This window comes from Kogia breviceps, chromosome 10 (assembly GCF_026419965.1).
Source record: "Kogia breviceps isolate mKogBre1 chromosome 10, mKogBre1 haplotype 1, whole genome shotgun sequence".
Lineage (NCBI taxonomy): Eukaryota > Metazoa > Chordata > Mammalia > Artiodactyla > Physeteridae > Kogia > Kogia breviceps.
Window position 1 is genome coordinate 102063820 of NC_081319.1, and position 16351 is coordinate 102080170.

Here is a 16351-nt window from a genome sequence, read left to right on the forward strand (position 1 = left end):
CGTCGCTGCTGGTCTGGGGAACCGCGCTCAGACGCGCTGTCCTCCAGCACTCTCCCTCTCGAGTATGAAGAGAATGACCTCGGCCTGCTTTTTAGACTTAAGGTTCAAAGCTGTCTGCTCTCAAAATATCTTGCTCCTCTCCTTAAAATCATGCAAAGTCATGTAGGCTTCACGAGTGTTTGATTGTCTTAGGGACTGGCTTTACCCTCAGGGAGTTCGAGTTAGACTCATAATCAGAACCACAGGTTAGGTCAAGTCCAAAGCAGCAGTATTATTAGAAGGTTTGCTTCTATGTGTCCTAGACAGGGAGAGAGGGGGAAGGCGGAAGATTACTTCGTACAAGTTCATGGCCACCTAACCTGTCCTCTTTGGCCACGCAGACACAGTAACGTTCCCAGACACCGGGGCAAACACTCCAACACGCCCTAGCGATCGAACACAGATTGAATGAAGGGTCTGCCACCTTTTAAACATGTCATGGGCAAATCTTGTATGTTTTAGTTCTTATCACCAACCCCATATCCACGTCCTTGCCCGACATGGGGAATTAAAATGGTAAAAATACTGTTAATTGGTGATTTTAAAAGAAATAGCAAAACAAAATCTTGACCACAACCATATGGCCCAACTCCCACAAAGCTGGACGTCCCGGGGGACATGCTGGCAACCAAAGCAACCTGTTTCTGGGAATGAATAATCCAGAAGGCACAGTTCCAGAAACAAAGACCTATGTTCTTTCTTTTTTAAAATAAATTTATTTATTTTATAAATAACTTATTTATTTTATTTTTGGCTGTATTGCGTCTTCGTTGCTGCACATGGACTTTCTCTAGTTGTGGCAAGCCCGGGCTACTCTTCGTTGCAGTGCACGGGCTCCTAGTTGCGGTGGCTTCTCTTGCTGCGGAGTACGGGCTCTAGGCACACAGGCTTCAGGAGTTGTGGCGCATGGGCTCAGAAGTTGTGGCGCACGGACTTAGTTGCTCCGCGGCATGTGGGATCTTCCCGGACCAGGGCTCGGACCCATGTCCCCTGCATTGGCAGGTGGATTCTTAACCACTGCACCACCAGGGAAGCTCAAACCTATTTTCTTTTCTCTGCCACATTTACCAAGTGGATAAACAGTTCCAAACAATAGTTCCTCCGGCTCCCCATGCCCTGACATCCCCCTCTCCCCAAACTTAGCATTATTCTGAGTGTATCCAATTCTGTGTGATAATGTTAATTCCTCTCTAACCTTCTCAGCTCGCCTGTGCCCTTGCAAAGAACAGAACGAAGACAGGCAGAGGAAGAAGGTTTGGTAGCTTCTTGAATCTTTTTCTTTTTTTCTTTAACTTCAGGGAGATGATTCTAAGTCCAAGGAATATGTTCTTGACTAAGAAGATGAAACTAACAGGTTACGTAACAGCAGTTGTGGGTCAGTTACATTATCCCCTTTTCAGGGGCAAAGGAACAAATACTGAAAAGTTCAGTGCTTGTCCGGGGCCCACGCTGAGTGCGTCAGAGATTATCAAGCCAGCAGTAAGATTGCAGGAGTCCCTGGGGATGGGACCTGTGAAAGCCAGATACGGAAAGAGAAACAGGTGTGGCTGCACACAGCGATAAAAAGGCTTTGATTTTCCTCCACCCAAACGACAATAGGGTTCTCCTATTCCTGGCTTTCTCAAGTTTGCCCTTCTCTTCATAAAAGAAAACGGTCCCAGGTATCTCACTTTCATGTCGGTGGAGATAAGAGTTCACATTACTTCACTTTGGGAGGCAGCACTGAACATCCGACAGAATTCATACAGCAATCAGTTTATGAGAATCAGTCTATGAGAAATGCTTTTCTAAGAAAACAACTCGCCTAGATCCTGGCTCAACTACCGCGTTCAGGTCTGGTTTCCAGAACTATATACTGTTTGGTTACTGACTCAAACATCAACATTTGTGGGGATTCATTATAAAGATTACCAAATAAAAATAATAAAAATATGATACTTCAGAGATGGGTGCTTCTGGCTACGATGTATCAAACTAACACTCCTGCTAAGACTAAAAACACAAACCTTTTTGAAGCCATCTTAGAGCAACCGAGAAAGGCAACGGTTGATGAGTCAAGAGCTCAGAGAGAAGAGAAATGCATTGAGGTGAACCCTGTATTTGCTGTTGCCTTTTCATCTCAGGGTATTTGTTAATTCCTAGCATGACGCAAGGATGTCAAACAGAAAGGAGAAGCAGCCAGGAGCTTGGAGCAATATCGCTGGCTGGGGACGCAAATTGGAGCTTCAGGAAGTTATGACTTGAAGGGCTAAGGTCCCAGAGGAAAGAGGCTGTAGAGAAGTGAGCTCATAAAAGTGATCTCATAGAAGTTTGGGTTCACTTCCTCTAGGACCTTGGCTCTTCAAGTCCTGGTGTCCATGAACTCCAATATTTCCATTTGAGATGCTTGCCAAATATTAGACTGTGTTTGCATGCAGGAGGAAGCTGAGAAAACAAGCAGAAAGAAACTGCTTAGAGGATAAAAGGCAAAGCAGAGTTTTTGGCAGTCTCTCAATACTTGGGAGTTAAAAAATTAGAGGTCAGAGGCCATCAGGGAAGGAAACTTCTGGTAAACAACCTAAACTTTCAGCTGAGACCCCTAAGAGCTAAACTGTAGGAGAAAAGGAAAACCAGAAACAGAGAAGCCTTAACACATCTGGAAACCCAGCCTCAGTTAAGACAAAAGAACAAGGTGATCTGCCTGTCTGTATTTTTTCTGCCTTCCAGAAGAAAATGAAACCCAGTCTGGAAGGAGATACCAGTATCTAGAACTGATTTCATAAATAACGCCCAGAATTTAATTTTAAAAAATTATCAGGCATGCCAGGAAAGAAAACCAAATGAGGAAAAATCAAGGGAACAAACAGATAATAGAAATAGACCCACAGGTGATCCAGATAATAAAGTTTTCAGACATGATCTTAGAATCTAGCCTTATATTAAAAGGGTAATAAATCACAAGTTGGGTTTGTTCCAGGGATGTGAAGTTGGTTTTACATTTGAAAATCATTTAATGTAGTATATCACATTAACACTGTAAAGGAGAAGAATCATATATAGACATCCCTCAGTATCCCTGGCAGACTGGTTCCAGGACCCAAACCTGGATACCAAAAATACCTGGATACCAAAATCCCCATATGCTCAAGTCCCTTACATAAAATCATGTACATTCTTTGCATAAAACTTACCCATATCCTCCTGTATATTTTAAATCATCTCTAGATTACTTATAATACCTAACACAATGTAAATGCTATGTATCAATAAACAGTTGCCAATAAACAGCACACAGCAAACAATAAACAGCACACAGCAAATTCAAGTTTTGCTCTTTGGAACTTTCTGGAATTTCTCTTCAAATATTTTGATCCATGGTTGGTTGACTCCACAGATGCAGAACCCATGGATATGAAGGACCAACTATAATCATCCCAAAAAATTCAGAAAAAAGATAAAATCCACATCAATTTCTAATTTTAAAAAACCCATAGCAAACTAAGAATAGAGGAGAATTTCCTTAATAAAATAAAGAGTATCTACAAAAACATTTATAGCAAACGTTATCCTTAATGGTGCAATATTAAACATCCCCCCCACTTAGATTAGAAATCTGACAGAGATTTCCAACCTGAGATTAGAAATCTAACAGAAATCTGAATGGAATTCAACATTGCACTGGATATCTAGTGAGCACAATAAAACAAGAAAAAGAGAAGTAAAAATATAAGAATTACAGAGGAAAAAATAAAAATATTTATAGATGACATGATTATATTCATAGAAATTCTAAAATTCTGCAGAGAAAAATTATTAGAATTAATATGTAAACTTGCAAGGTTGCTGGATATAAGGTCAATATATAAAAATCAATTGTATTTCTATATGTGGGCAAAAAAGAATTAGACACTGAAACTTTTAAAAGTTAATAACATCATTTACAATAGGATAAAAACTTCAATTCCTGGAATAATTCTAATAAAAACATTCAAGACCACCTAAACTGTAAAATGTTATTGAGAGTAATTAAAGAAAGCCTAAATAAACATATTCTTGGACTGGAACACTCACTATTAGGGAGAGTCAATTCTTCCCAAATCAAACTCTAAATTTAATGAAATTCCAAACAGAAGCCCAGCAAGTTTCTTTTGTGGAAATTGAAATGCTGATTTTACAATATATATGAGAATGCAAAAGGGCCATCAATAGCCAAGAAAATCTAAAAGAACAAATCTGGAGAACTTACACACCAGATATTAAGACTTCTTACAAAACCAAAAGAATCAAGAGTTTTTATTGATACAAGAAGAGAAAAATCAATCAATAGAACAGAATAAAGATCTCAGAAACAGACCCAAACACATGTGGTCACCCGATACATGACAAAAATGCCACTGATGTGAATGGAAAAAGGAGAGTATTTTTAATAAATGGTTCAGGGTCAGCTAGGTTTTTCTATTCTTACACAGCTATCTAATCTACATCTGTAGCTCACCTGTGATCTCAAATATCCATTCCTGTAGAGTTTAGCTCATTCTGCTGATCTAAACGCTCCCATATCCCACTGCCTCTTGGGCATCCAACCATGACTCGGACATGTCCCAGCCTGGACTCGCGTCCACCCCCCCGCTTCCTTCACTCATTCCTACATTCCCTATCTCTGTGAATGATGCAGAGTAGCGAATCAAATTAAAAATTTTGGAACACTGGGTTTTTTGCCTTTTGACAGTTATTTTCTCTCCCGGGACAATTATATTCTATCTTAAAAAGCAGGTCAGAAATGGTGAACTTGGTCACAACTTTAAACAATAATTCAGTCTGGCATTGTTTCTGGGGACTCCACCGGCATGGCCTCTGGGTGGCCTAAGGAAATCTTTCTTGGTTTTAAAAATCAGCTTTTAACACAGCATTGCCCTGTTCCCTTGATTCAAAGATGCACATCTTCCAATTCTAAGGATTCTGAAGTTAGGATGAAACATATGGACCAAACTGGAAAAAAAAAAAAAAAAAAAAAAACCTGCTTTGGGGCTTCCCTTGTGGCGCAGTGGTTGAGAACCCGCCTGCCGATGCAGGGGACACGGGTTCGAGCCCCGGTCCGGGAGGATCCCACATGCCTCGGAGCAGCTGGGCCCATAGGCCATGGCCACTGAGCCTGCGCATCTGGAGCCTGTGCTCCGCAACGGGAGAGGCCACAGCGGTGAGAGGCCCGCGTACCACACACACAAAAAACAAACAAAACAAAAAAACCCCTGTTTTGCCTGTCTGCAAACAGAGTCGTGATATTGCTCATACCAGGAGGAAATGAATTTGGAATTTGGTAATTAATTCTCACTTTAAATGTCTTCCAAAGGACTGCACCATGACAGAACACAAAAAAGAAAAGTTATCATATACACAGAAGATAGATTATTACTGCCAGGCAATACAACTGCCAGACCAGAGACAGTAGAATATGGATGTCACAACTATCAGAGGCACGTGTGGCCAGTTCATGTACCAAACAGAACCATCTTTCAGACCCTGAAAAAATTTCTGGCTGGCTTTCAAGAGATGCTGTTTGACTTTGACTTCCAGATATACGAAATTGAATAAGAAGAGTCAAAGTATGTCTTTCACCAGATAGATATGTAGATGCAAATGATATTCTTAAAGGCCCCCAAACTGCACGATAAATGTATAGGTGCTATAAAAGTAAAGATCATGAGTACATGTTATGAAAAGCAACATGCTACCATCACACTACTACACATGACAATGGAAGGTTGACAGTTAATCAGAGCAGCCGGGCTTCCCTAGTGGCGCAGTGGTTGAGAATCCGCCTGCCGATGCAGGGGACAGGGGTTCGGGCCGTGGTCTGGGAAGATCCCACATGCCGTGGAACAACTAAGCCTGTGCGCCACAACTAGTGAGCCTGCGCTCTAGAGCCCGCGAGCCACGACTACTGAAGCCTGCGTGCCTCGAGCCCGTGCTCCGCAACGGGAGAAGCCACCGCCATGAGAAGCCCGCGCACCGCAACAAAGAGTAGCCCCTGCTCGCCGCAACTACAGAAAAGCCTGCACGCAGCAACAAAGACACAACGCAGCCAAAAATAAATTAAAAAAAAAAATCAGAGCAGCCTTTACCCTCCAAGTATGAAGACAGCTTAGTGTGTATGAGATTCGGGAGAAGATGGTAAGATAAACGGACAGAGATATAATACTGTGAATAAGGACAAGTACTTTTATATAAATTTATTCTAGTCTTTTTTTTCTCCTCCACACCCCCTCCTCTAGAAGAACTGCTAATAGATCCATGGTTGACCAAAAGATCAATGAAGGTTTGCAGAGCTTTTCCATCGCAAGGCCTTGAAAGCCAAAGTATCAATACCAGGGCCTGAATTCTAACAGACACATTTTTTCCCCCAGTGGAGCTGCCTCCTCTGCCATCCAAACAGAAGCGTCCTTGAGACGTTCGCATCTAAGCTAAGGAGATGAAGATGCAGGGCATGCCATAAGGGGACTGCTTACCTCTTTCCGGCACTTCACCTTTATCTCAGGACTGTCCCCATGTCACTGGGATGACTTTGAGGGAATCAAAGCAGATCATAGTTTAGGCCTAACTTGGACTTGGCAAAATCCATATGTGCCACGTGTCATCCTCTTCTGAGGCTAACCTGCCTGCCCAGCTGTCTGATGGGGTCATGGCTAAATCCTAAGGAAGGAACATAGGGGAAGGTCTTTCCCAAACTCTAAGCACTGTATAAATGCCAGTTTCCGCCAAGGTCATCATAAAAACATAACACTTTCGTACATCAGAGGGTAACGCCGAACTCATCTTAAGATATCAACCCCACACCATACTCTAGAGTAAAATTTTAAAATGAACTGCAAAGGGCCCCCTGTGCTCCTCCGATAGGGCCGCGTATGCTGTGGGGTTGCCAACGCCACCCCCCTCTGCGAGCTGCTCGAGATCTTTTCGGGACTGCGATTCCATCTCTTGGCTTATTCTCAGGTTTTGAATATACTGTATCAATTGCTACCCTGTCCTACCTCAAAGCACCATCTCTTCAACTCATCACTTTCTTGAACTTACCTGGGGTCCAGTGCTTTCTTACCAGTCAGAGACATAAGGTTCCTGCAGAGTTCGCAGCAACGGCTCATCTTCCAAGAATCATTTCTGGCCCTGCCTGGGTCAGGCTCCTAGCTGCCCTTTACACCGGGAGGCCCAACACCGAACAATGTCTGCCTCAGCTGAGGGTATGACTCAGCACTGAAACACCTGCCCTTTTTCTCTTCCAAGGAGGCCAACTCTTTTGCAACACACTCGTGTGTTTAGCTGATCCCTCAAATGCTACAAATTTCACTGAAACAGATTAGACAGCTATGTTTCTTCACAGGCCTGGAGGGTTCTTTTCAGCCAAGACACCCCAAGATGGTACAGATGGGGAGATCGAACGCTTCCCCAGAAGGGGTCCCACAGTTCAGTCTGGAGGCTTCTGGAAGGACAAGAGCAAAAACCACAGGCAGCCTGGGCTCCAGGCCCGCTGATAAGAAAATCTTCTCCTGGCCAACGTGGAACTCTTTAAAAGCATGAAATTCTCCCAATTCTCCCAGGATTTCCCCTTTCCTATGCACGAAAATCAAACAAATTCAATCACCAAATGCTCCCATCCTAAAACGCAGAGAAATTACAACTCTGCTTTGACACGGAGTCAGCAAAGGTTGGGACCATTAGGGGAGTTTTGTTTTCCAAGCTCGCTGCTGGCCTGGAGGAAGCACGACACCACGATCTGAAGCTCAAGGCAGCTGTTCATTTTTGGCTGGAGTTCAGTATAAACCTAACAAATGGTCTGCCAGCGCGTGCTCTCTCTCTTTTTTAAAATAATAATAATTTTGAAAAAAATCCACAGTCACAAAACCTCCCATCTAGTGTTTTCACTCCAAAGCTTTTCCTGCAGAATACAGAAAACTATGTTTTCCAAACAAATGTCTGAGCCAAAAAAGGCACCAGCAGGTTATTTCCATCAGAGAAAAGGCAATAGGACGGATACTTAGGCAGATTGAAAATCAATGGCTAAAGCAGTTCCACAGAATCACTGAAGAGCAATTCTCTCTGAAATACTGAAAGGTGGAAATCTAGCAACGAATAATTTACTTTTCAAAAGAGACCCTTAACAGTTAAGTCAACGAATACACTTTTATCTAGGAGCGAAAATCAGACATCAGAAAACCTGCCTTCCATTCTGAAATTTTGATGTGTTATAGAGATCGTGCAACGGCTCTGTTTTACTTACAATACAATTTAACTACCACCGCTGAGAATTCACATACAGCCATCCGTGTGTCTGTCCAACACGAGGACATGTCCCTCCTTCTCCAGTTCCCTCATTACAGACTTGAATATGCATCACGGCCAAATGCTGGCAGTGCTCTCAAAATGGTCCTTGTATGGTCCATGTTTGTGATTATTTTCGTGTGTGTATTTGCGACAGACCCACACACAGATCCGTAAGTTCAGGAGAGACCCAACTCCTTCCTCCTTTGGACCTTCTTAATCCAAACTTTTGGACCTCCTTGGGAAATTAACAGATTTCCAGGACCAAAAGCAAGAATCTGGAGGTGGTTTATAAAACCAAAGCTAACAGAGTCCATCAATAGAGGACATAAAAGTCCCTCCTCCTCTGCATTCTCTTCCTTTCCCTTTTATCTTCGCATTTACCATACAATTGCCAGAATGTCCTATCACGGGCCGAGTTCCCACCTGCTGCCTGCTGAGAACCACGGGCAGTGCTAACCTCTGCATCGGACTCTCTGTTCTGGCCAAACCACTCAACTGAGCCCTAAATACAAGCAAAGTTCAAGGTCATGGGCTTGTTTTCTGTGTGCTGTACGTAGGACTGAAATAACTGCTGTCATACTTCATCCCTTGGCCCCTCCGAGGCTCTAAATATCACTCCATGGACATTTTCCTTTATTTGCTAGGCAGCCCCAAGAACACAGCTCTTCTGTAAAACAGTGTGGCCCCATTTCAGGAAACAAGAATAATATAGACACGGGAAAAGGAGTCTACCGGTCCCTTGCAACTACATGATAAAAAATACACTTGAGACACACACACACACACACACACACACACACACTCACTCACTCAAAGACCTATTATACCACATATGTGTATATTATGTGCACAAGCACATATCCTTCTATTCGCCCGAATCAGCAGCATTTGCAATGCATGCATATCCTCCTATCATTTCCGTGTGCGAACTTACATTAGCCACCCTCATCCACCATTCAAAGCAGGGACTAAAACATAGTGAGAAACATCTTAGTCCCAGTGAATGATATGTTTTCCGAACACAAAGGATGCTTAGTAGATACCGTTCACTGGCTTGCTTTGGAAAAGAAGACTATTTGGGCAATGTTCACCTTAAGAGCAAAAAAAGTCGTCTTGCTGGCTCGACGCTACCATTGGGAACACACACCCCCCGACACGCCCACGTGCTGCCCTTGAACTCCAAGCCACCTTCCAGAGACAGAGTCGGGGTTATAAGGTGATGGGGTGAGAAACGGGGGCCAGCCCCACCCTTCGGGGTTCCTCGAGCCTCCGTACCTGTGCTGCTGCTCCTGTAAGACTTGGTAAATGCCGACAAGGAAAGTTTGGTTTTTAAAACTCCCGAAAACACAGTCCTTGTAGATTCGGAACTCTGCAGCCGTCACCGCCTCACCCTCAGGAATCTGGGATAGGTTGAACTTGAACTCTTTGTGGTGTCGCTGGCGAGGGGAGAACTCCTTGTCGTACTCCACTATAGGATTAAACGAGAGAGAGGGACAACTATTGTTACTTGGCTAAGTGCCACAGGCTCACCTCGAGAAAGTTCCCCCGATTTCATTCCTAAGTGGCTTAGCGTTACCCTTATTACAGGGATCAGTGGGTGATGCGAAGCACCTCGGGCCAGGCTGCCAGGCTGAGATTAAAATCCTTCATCCTCCCCAAGGATTAAATACAATGCTTAGACTCTCTTTAACGACTTGAAACTATTTAACCGAGTTGCATGACAACAAGTTATTTAAACTCTTGTCTTCCGGCTTCCTGGTCTGCAGCAGGAGGGGATGAGGGCTTCCCAGGGAAGCTGGAGGAATCCAGGCAACAGCGACCAAGAACGCCTCGGCCTCCTGGCCTGCTGTCCCCTCCCAGCCCCGCTTTCCTCCTGCGGCTCTCCTGTCCCCTCAGGGTGCTTCCTTCTCTTCCCCACCAAGCAGTTGCCAAGACCAAGGGCAGCCCTGAGCTAACCTCTGCCGGGGGAGGGGGTTCCGTGGTCGGAGATGGGGGTGAGCAGTGCCTCCTGCCTGGCTCTGAAGCTCGAAGGGTCCTCGTATTTTGCCTGATGTCCAGGGGGGATATTTGTTGAGGGGTTTAGTGCGAAACTTCATGGAGAATATTGCTCTAACTAAAGTCCCCTGCCGTCCCTCTACTGGAGGAAACTGAGGGTTGAATGCTTCTGAGTGGAGGGACCCTCTGGGTTGTGAAGCTGCGGGGGTCTCCATTTAACCTGCATGTAGACCCCACGTATAAGGACAGAGGCGCAGAAACACATCGCCAAGGGGATAACATGCTATTGCCTAAGGCTTTTTTTTAAAACTGGGAAAGGAGCGAGTCTAAAAGCTTTTTTTTTTTTTTTTGGGTCATATTTTGGCCATGCCACGTGGCTTGCAGGATCTCAGTTCCCCAACCCCGGCCATGACAGGGACAGCGCCGAATCCTAACAATTAGGCCACCACGGAACTCCCTAAAAGCTTTCTTTAAATGAAATCTTTTCCCTGCATAAAGACAAACTATGGAAAACTACAAACAGCTGATTATCATGCTTCAGAGTCAGCTATACAAAGTCCTGGGTGAGAGAAACGCTACCAGCCTCCGACGCTTAACTCCTAATCGTTGTAGGAGAGAAAAGCAAGCACCCTGCTTCCCACCACAAATGCTGACTCTTTTCCCCCCCGAGCTCAGAAATGCTTCTGCCCTGCTGCTCCAGTTCGTTTTTTCTTAATGGCAACCGCAGTAGAATGTCATGAGCAAATTAATCCTTGATGGTAGAGCTTTTCCAGGGCTTGTGGGTAGGGAAAAAAAAAAAAAAAAGATCAAGTTATTTGCCACCTCCAGTGGCCCGCTTTCTCCCCCACGTGCTGTCCTCCGTAATCACCAGAGAAAAGCTCTGCAGATTAAGCTCCTTTAAAGCCAATAACTTTACATGAACTTGAGACCTCGATGGCATTGCAGAAGCTTGGGAAAGTTAAGCCATCCACCGGTACGAGGTTTCTAAATAAAGAATTTCTGAAACTGCCATGTGACTATGCAACAAATCTTTTAGATTCAACTTATCCCTTTTCTGGGGGCGGGGGGGGAGGGAGTTGTTACAAAACGGTAAGCTTTGGCTTGTGTAAGAGCTTGAATATAAGTTAGAAAAAAAAGGAAAAAAAAAAAAAAAGGTCCAGCCAGAAAGTAAACCATGGTTCAGTCCCAACAAGAGAACAGGTTTTTTAATTAGTGGCTAAGCATGAAAAGCAATATTGTTGGGGAGTTCACCCAAGGACACCCACACCTGATGGTGGATCACTTTTCCCTAAAACTGATCTGCCTTTTCAGTTTGATATGTTATCATCAGTGGTTAAAAAGTGAATCGAATCTGATTTCCCAGAGACTTTCTAAAAAATAGTCACACAGCTTTTCTATAGGGCCTCTTGGGTGCTTAAAAATTTCAATATCAAGAAATGAAAGCATATTCTTCAGATTCTTTTGAGAGAATGCATAAGAATTCCTCAAAGAAGTCTTCCAATCACTCTTTTTTTTTTTTTTTTTTTTTTTTGGTGGTACGCGGGCCTCTCACTGTTGTGGCCTCTCCCGTTGCGGAGCACAGGCTCCGGACGCACAGGCTCAGCGGCCATGGCTCACGGGCCCAGCCGCTCCGCGGCATGTGGGATCTTCCCAGACCGGGGCACGAACCCGTGTCCCCTGCATCGGCAGGCGGACTCTCAACCACTGCGCCACCAGGGAAGCCCCAATCACTCTTAACATAAACAACAGAAAGAAAAACTATGAATGCGAAGCAAGATATAAAACAGTGACTTAAAAATAAAACAGTGACTTAAAGATATTTCAGTTATAAGGAGGAGAGAAGGGACAGACACTTCAATACATGAGAAATATGTCAGTTAGTCTTTGGAGAGGTATACCACCCCCAGTAAACCACACCTTCCTGTATGTACAACCTTAGGTGGTCCCTTCTCTCCTGGGCTGGTTCTGTGACCTTCTCTGGACCAATAAGAGGCAGCAACAGTGCTGCTGAGTGATTCTGAGGCTAAGTCAGAAGCTTGGAACTTCCCTCCATTTAGGTGTCTTGGAATGCACGTCTAAGGAAAGATGGCTACCACGTTAAGAAGTGCAACGACTCTGAACCCCCTAGACTATGAGGAAGTCCGAGGTAACCACGTGGAGAGGCTGTGTGGGCGCACAGAGACACGGAGGGAGATGGAAGGAGGGTGGGAAGAGCCCAGTCAGTCCCCAGCCACCTCAGCTGAGGCACCAGCCATGGTATGAAGACACCATCTTGGATGTCCAACCCACCGGAGCCTTGGGATGACCCCAACCCCAGTGACCACCTGACGGCAACTGCATGAGAGACCCTGGGGGGGGGGGGCACTCAGTTCATCCTCGTCTTTTCACCAGACGGTGAGAGGTGCTAACAGTACCTTGCTGTTTGAAGCCACTATGTTTTGGGTGATTTGTTACACGGTAAGAGGCAACTGACACAAGATGAGAAGGGAGGGCAAGAGAGGATGAGAGAGGACGAGAGAAGGGGAGTCTGACCTTGCCAGGAAGGGGAGAAACTGCAGGCACTTCTTAAGGAGGAAGGACTTTGGGGGGCTTCCCTGGTGGCGCAGTGGTTGCGAGTCCGCCTGCCGATGCAGGGGACGCGGGTTCGTGCCCCCGTCCGGGAGGATCCCACGTGCCGCGGAGCGGCTGGGCCCGTGAGCCATGGCCGCTGAGCCTGTGCGTCCGGAGCCTGTGCTCCGCAACGGGAGAGGCCACAGCAGTGAGAGGCCCGCGTACTACAGAAAAAAAAAAGGAAAAAAAAAAAAAAAAAAAAGGAGGAAGGACTTTGAAATCCTGGGAGGCAGTGTGTGTGACTAAGGATCCTGGCAGCCGCTCACAGACAGATGTGAAGAGATAGATAAAGAATCTAAAAATGAGAAAATGGAAGCATAGTTCAAAGCCTTCCATTGTATTATCGTGCGAATTAGAACTCGTTGCCTTATATGTACATTTCCCCAATTCTCCTCCGGTCAGTCTTGAAGCACCCCGCTTCCTCCTGCTTTTCCTTTATCCTTTTTGGAGGAGAGGCATGGTCTCCTCAGCCCCCCAGTGGGTCTCCCATTGCTGCCCACCTCGTTATAAGCTCTCACACCTAAACTCTTTATTGTCGCCTGAACTTCTCCTCGTGCCTCCTAGCTCAAAGCTACACCATCTTTCCTCCCTCTTCCCACGAGACCTCAGCTACTGGTCACTGGAGTTTGCTTGCAATGCCTCCTCTCCCCCCCAGATCTTCTGCCCACAATTAAAGTTACACGGTGCATTTGCTAATGTCTCACAGGGATACAAGAAATAAGTACGATGAGGTCACTGCCTACATGTGCATTTGAAGACCACCACCAGAAAACGGTAATGGTTCCAATGAGCTCAGCATTTCCCCTTTGAGCTCTGTGACCTGGGCTCCTTAAACATCAGACAGTTCAAGAAAAATGAGAGAGGGCTGAGGTGGGGGTCCAGCGCTCATACCCATTTTGTAGCCCCTGCCTCTGGCTTCTCAAAGATGGCGCCGTGGGTGGAATAGGTAGTAGCGAGGTTAGTAGCCAAGAATGCGGACCAAGTGTGAAGCCGACAACACAGTTCTGAAGTCCAGCTCCCCCTTACCTTACTCCGTTGATACCGGGCAAGATATCAGCCAAAGTTTCAGTTATCAGTTAAATGGGAATAACACCATCTCTGAGGATTAAGTGAGACAATCTGTACAAGACAGTCAATGACAGAGGAAGGGCTCAGCAAATGGTCGTGGGACGTATTGTTAGCGGCATTTGACAACCTAGCTCCTCTGAGCTGAGAATATGTCTTTGCTGAGTTATTCAAATTTACTCACGTCTCTCAATGAGCCTTTTACGGTGGAGGACTTGCATTCTCTGGAAAGGGAGGAGAGTGAAATCACTGTCCGAAGTGTCATCAGCCCTGGTGTCTGGCTACTGAACATAGTACTGTGTTCTCTGAAGCAACGATTCCTAGAATTTTTTATTTCAAGGACCACTGAAAACATTTTTTTTTTAATGGTAATGACCTTACACAAGGACATCTACTGTTTCTGTTTTCCTTTTGTAAGGACAATAAAACAAATAAGACAACAAACTACACCCTTTTTAACACTCTGATTTTATTTTCAAAGGTCCTTTTAACACCAAATCAAGTAGGGAGGATGTAATTCAAGGACATATACAATCCTTGAAATTGAATCAGTTTCGCTTTATAAAAACTCACTCTGTTCTCTCTCTTTGCCTCAGATGATACCAGCTGAAATTTCAGACCAGCACCAGACCTCTAGTCAACAGGTAGGAGCCACAGCCCAAAAGAATAAACGTTCCTAGGTCAAGATTGTAAGTGTAAATTATGTAGTATTCGACATGCAAAAGTATGTATATATATGTAATTTATGGAGATAATGAAACATAATAACGAAGCACAAATGGGACCAGCACCCAACGTAAAATCTGGAAGGTGAACAATATTCCTCCCCGGTGCCATCCCCCACTCCCACCCACAAGGGACCTCGGATCATGAATAACGTCTGGCAGTCCCTTGCCTTTCATTTATGTATTTATTTATTCTGGGCTTTCGAGACTTTCGTTCTCTGACCAAGGATTGAACCCACGCCCTCGGCAGTGAAAGCACGGAGTCCTAACCACTGGACCACCAGGGAATCCCCAGTCCCTTGCCTCTGAAAGAGTTTTACTACATACGTATGTATCACTGACGCATAGAGTGTTTAGTTTTTCTTTTTCTCTTAAAGTCTTTCCTTTCAGAGACATGATGGAAGTTTTAGAGGCACCCAGGGAAAATCTAGTCATGGCCGCAGCTAAGCTTGAAGGCTGCCCAAGCAGGGGGCCGTGCTGCCTATCAGCTGCTGGCGGAGTGCTGAGGTTCTGTGGGAATGGATGACTAGCAACTTTTTCTCCTTCTGCAGCCCTACCGCGTGCACATCTATTACAGACACGGGCATTTTCTTAATATGTGCTAGTGGGTATGTGGAGAAAGTAAAACCCCTGTGCATTGCCGGTAGGGATGTAAAATGGTGCAGCTGCTGCGGAAAACAGTTGAGTGATTTCTCAAAACATCAAACAGAATCACCACACGATCCAGCAAGCCCACTTTTGGGTGTGTATGGGTACCCAGAAGAATCAACAGCAGGGACTCAAACAGATATCTGTACACCCTGTTCGTAGCAGCTTTATCCACAAAAGCCAAAAGATAGGAAGAATCCAATATCTACAGTGGATGAATGGATAAACAAAACGTGGTCCATAAATACAATGGAATACGGTTCAGCCATAAAAGTAGAAATTCTGACGCGTGCTACAACATGGATAAACCTTGAGCACATTTTGTTAAGTGAAATAAGACAGTTACAAAGGGACAAATATTGTATGATTCTACTTGCATGAGGGACCCAGAGCAATCAAATTCATAGAGGCAGAAAGTAGAATGGTCATTTCCAGGGGCCGGGGGTATGACAAGTGAGTGTTGAATGGGTACTGAGTTGCAGGGAGGGAAGAAGAAAAAGTTCTGGAGAGGGTGGAGTGACTGTCACACAACAATGTGAAAGTACCTGTACCTAAAGTGGTAAATTCTATGTTATGCCTATTTGACCACTGTTAAAAAAAAAATTAAAAATGGACATTTTCTTGCACAATCACAATGTATGATCACACCTAAATGAAAATAATTCCTCATTGTCCTCCTATACCCAATCCATAATTAAATGACCTCAAATGCCTCAAAAATTGTCTTTCTACATTGGGTTTGTTGCAATCAGGAGCCCAACAGGGTCCATTCCTTATGCTTGAGTCTCTTCTAAACTAGCAAACTAGCGGGGGGGGGGGGTGAACTGGGAGATTGGGATTGACATGTGCACACTAATATGCATAAAACACATAACTATCGAGAACCTGCCGTATTAGCACAGGGAGCTCCACTTTGCCGTACAGCAGAAACTAACACAACATTGGAAAACAACTATACCCCCCCGAAAGAAGAC

At 44.7% G+C, this 16351-nt stretch overlaps 1 protein-coding gene across 1 annotated transcript in view; it reads right to left on the minus strand.

The window, feature by feature from the left end:
- BMP6 (bone morphogenetic protein 6) overlaps nucleotides 1–16351 on the minus strand; it is a 150034-nt gene that overhangs the window by 15837 nt on the left and 117846 nt on the right. Inside the window, exon 2 of the mRNA XM_059076749.2 lies at nucleotides 9610–9802. Coding sequence (XP_058932732.1) covers nucleotides 9610–9802 — 193 coding nt within the window. The remainder of the gene's footprint in view (nucleotides 1–9609; nucleotides 9803–16351) is intronic.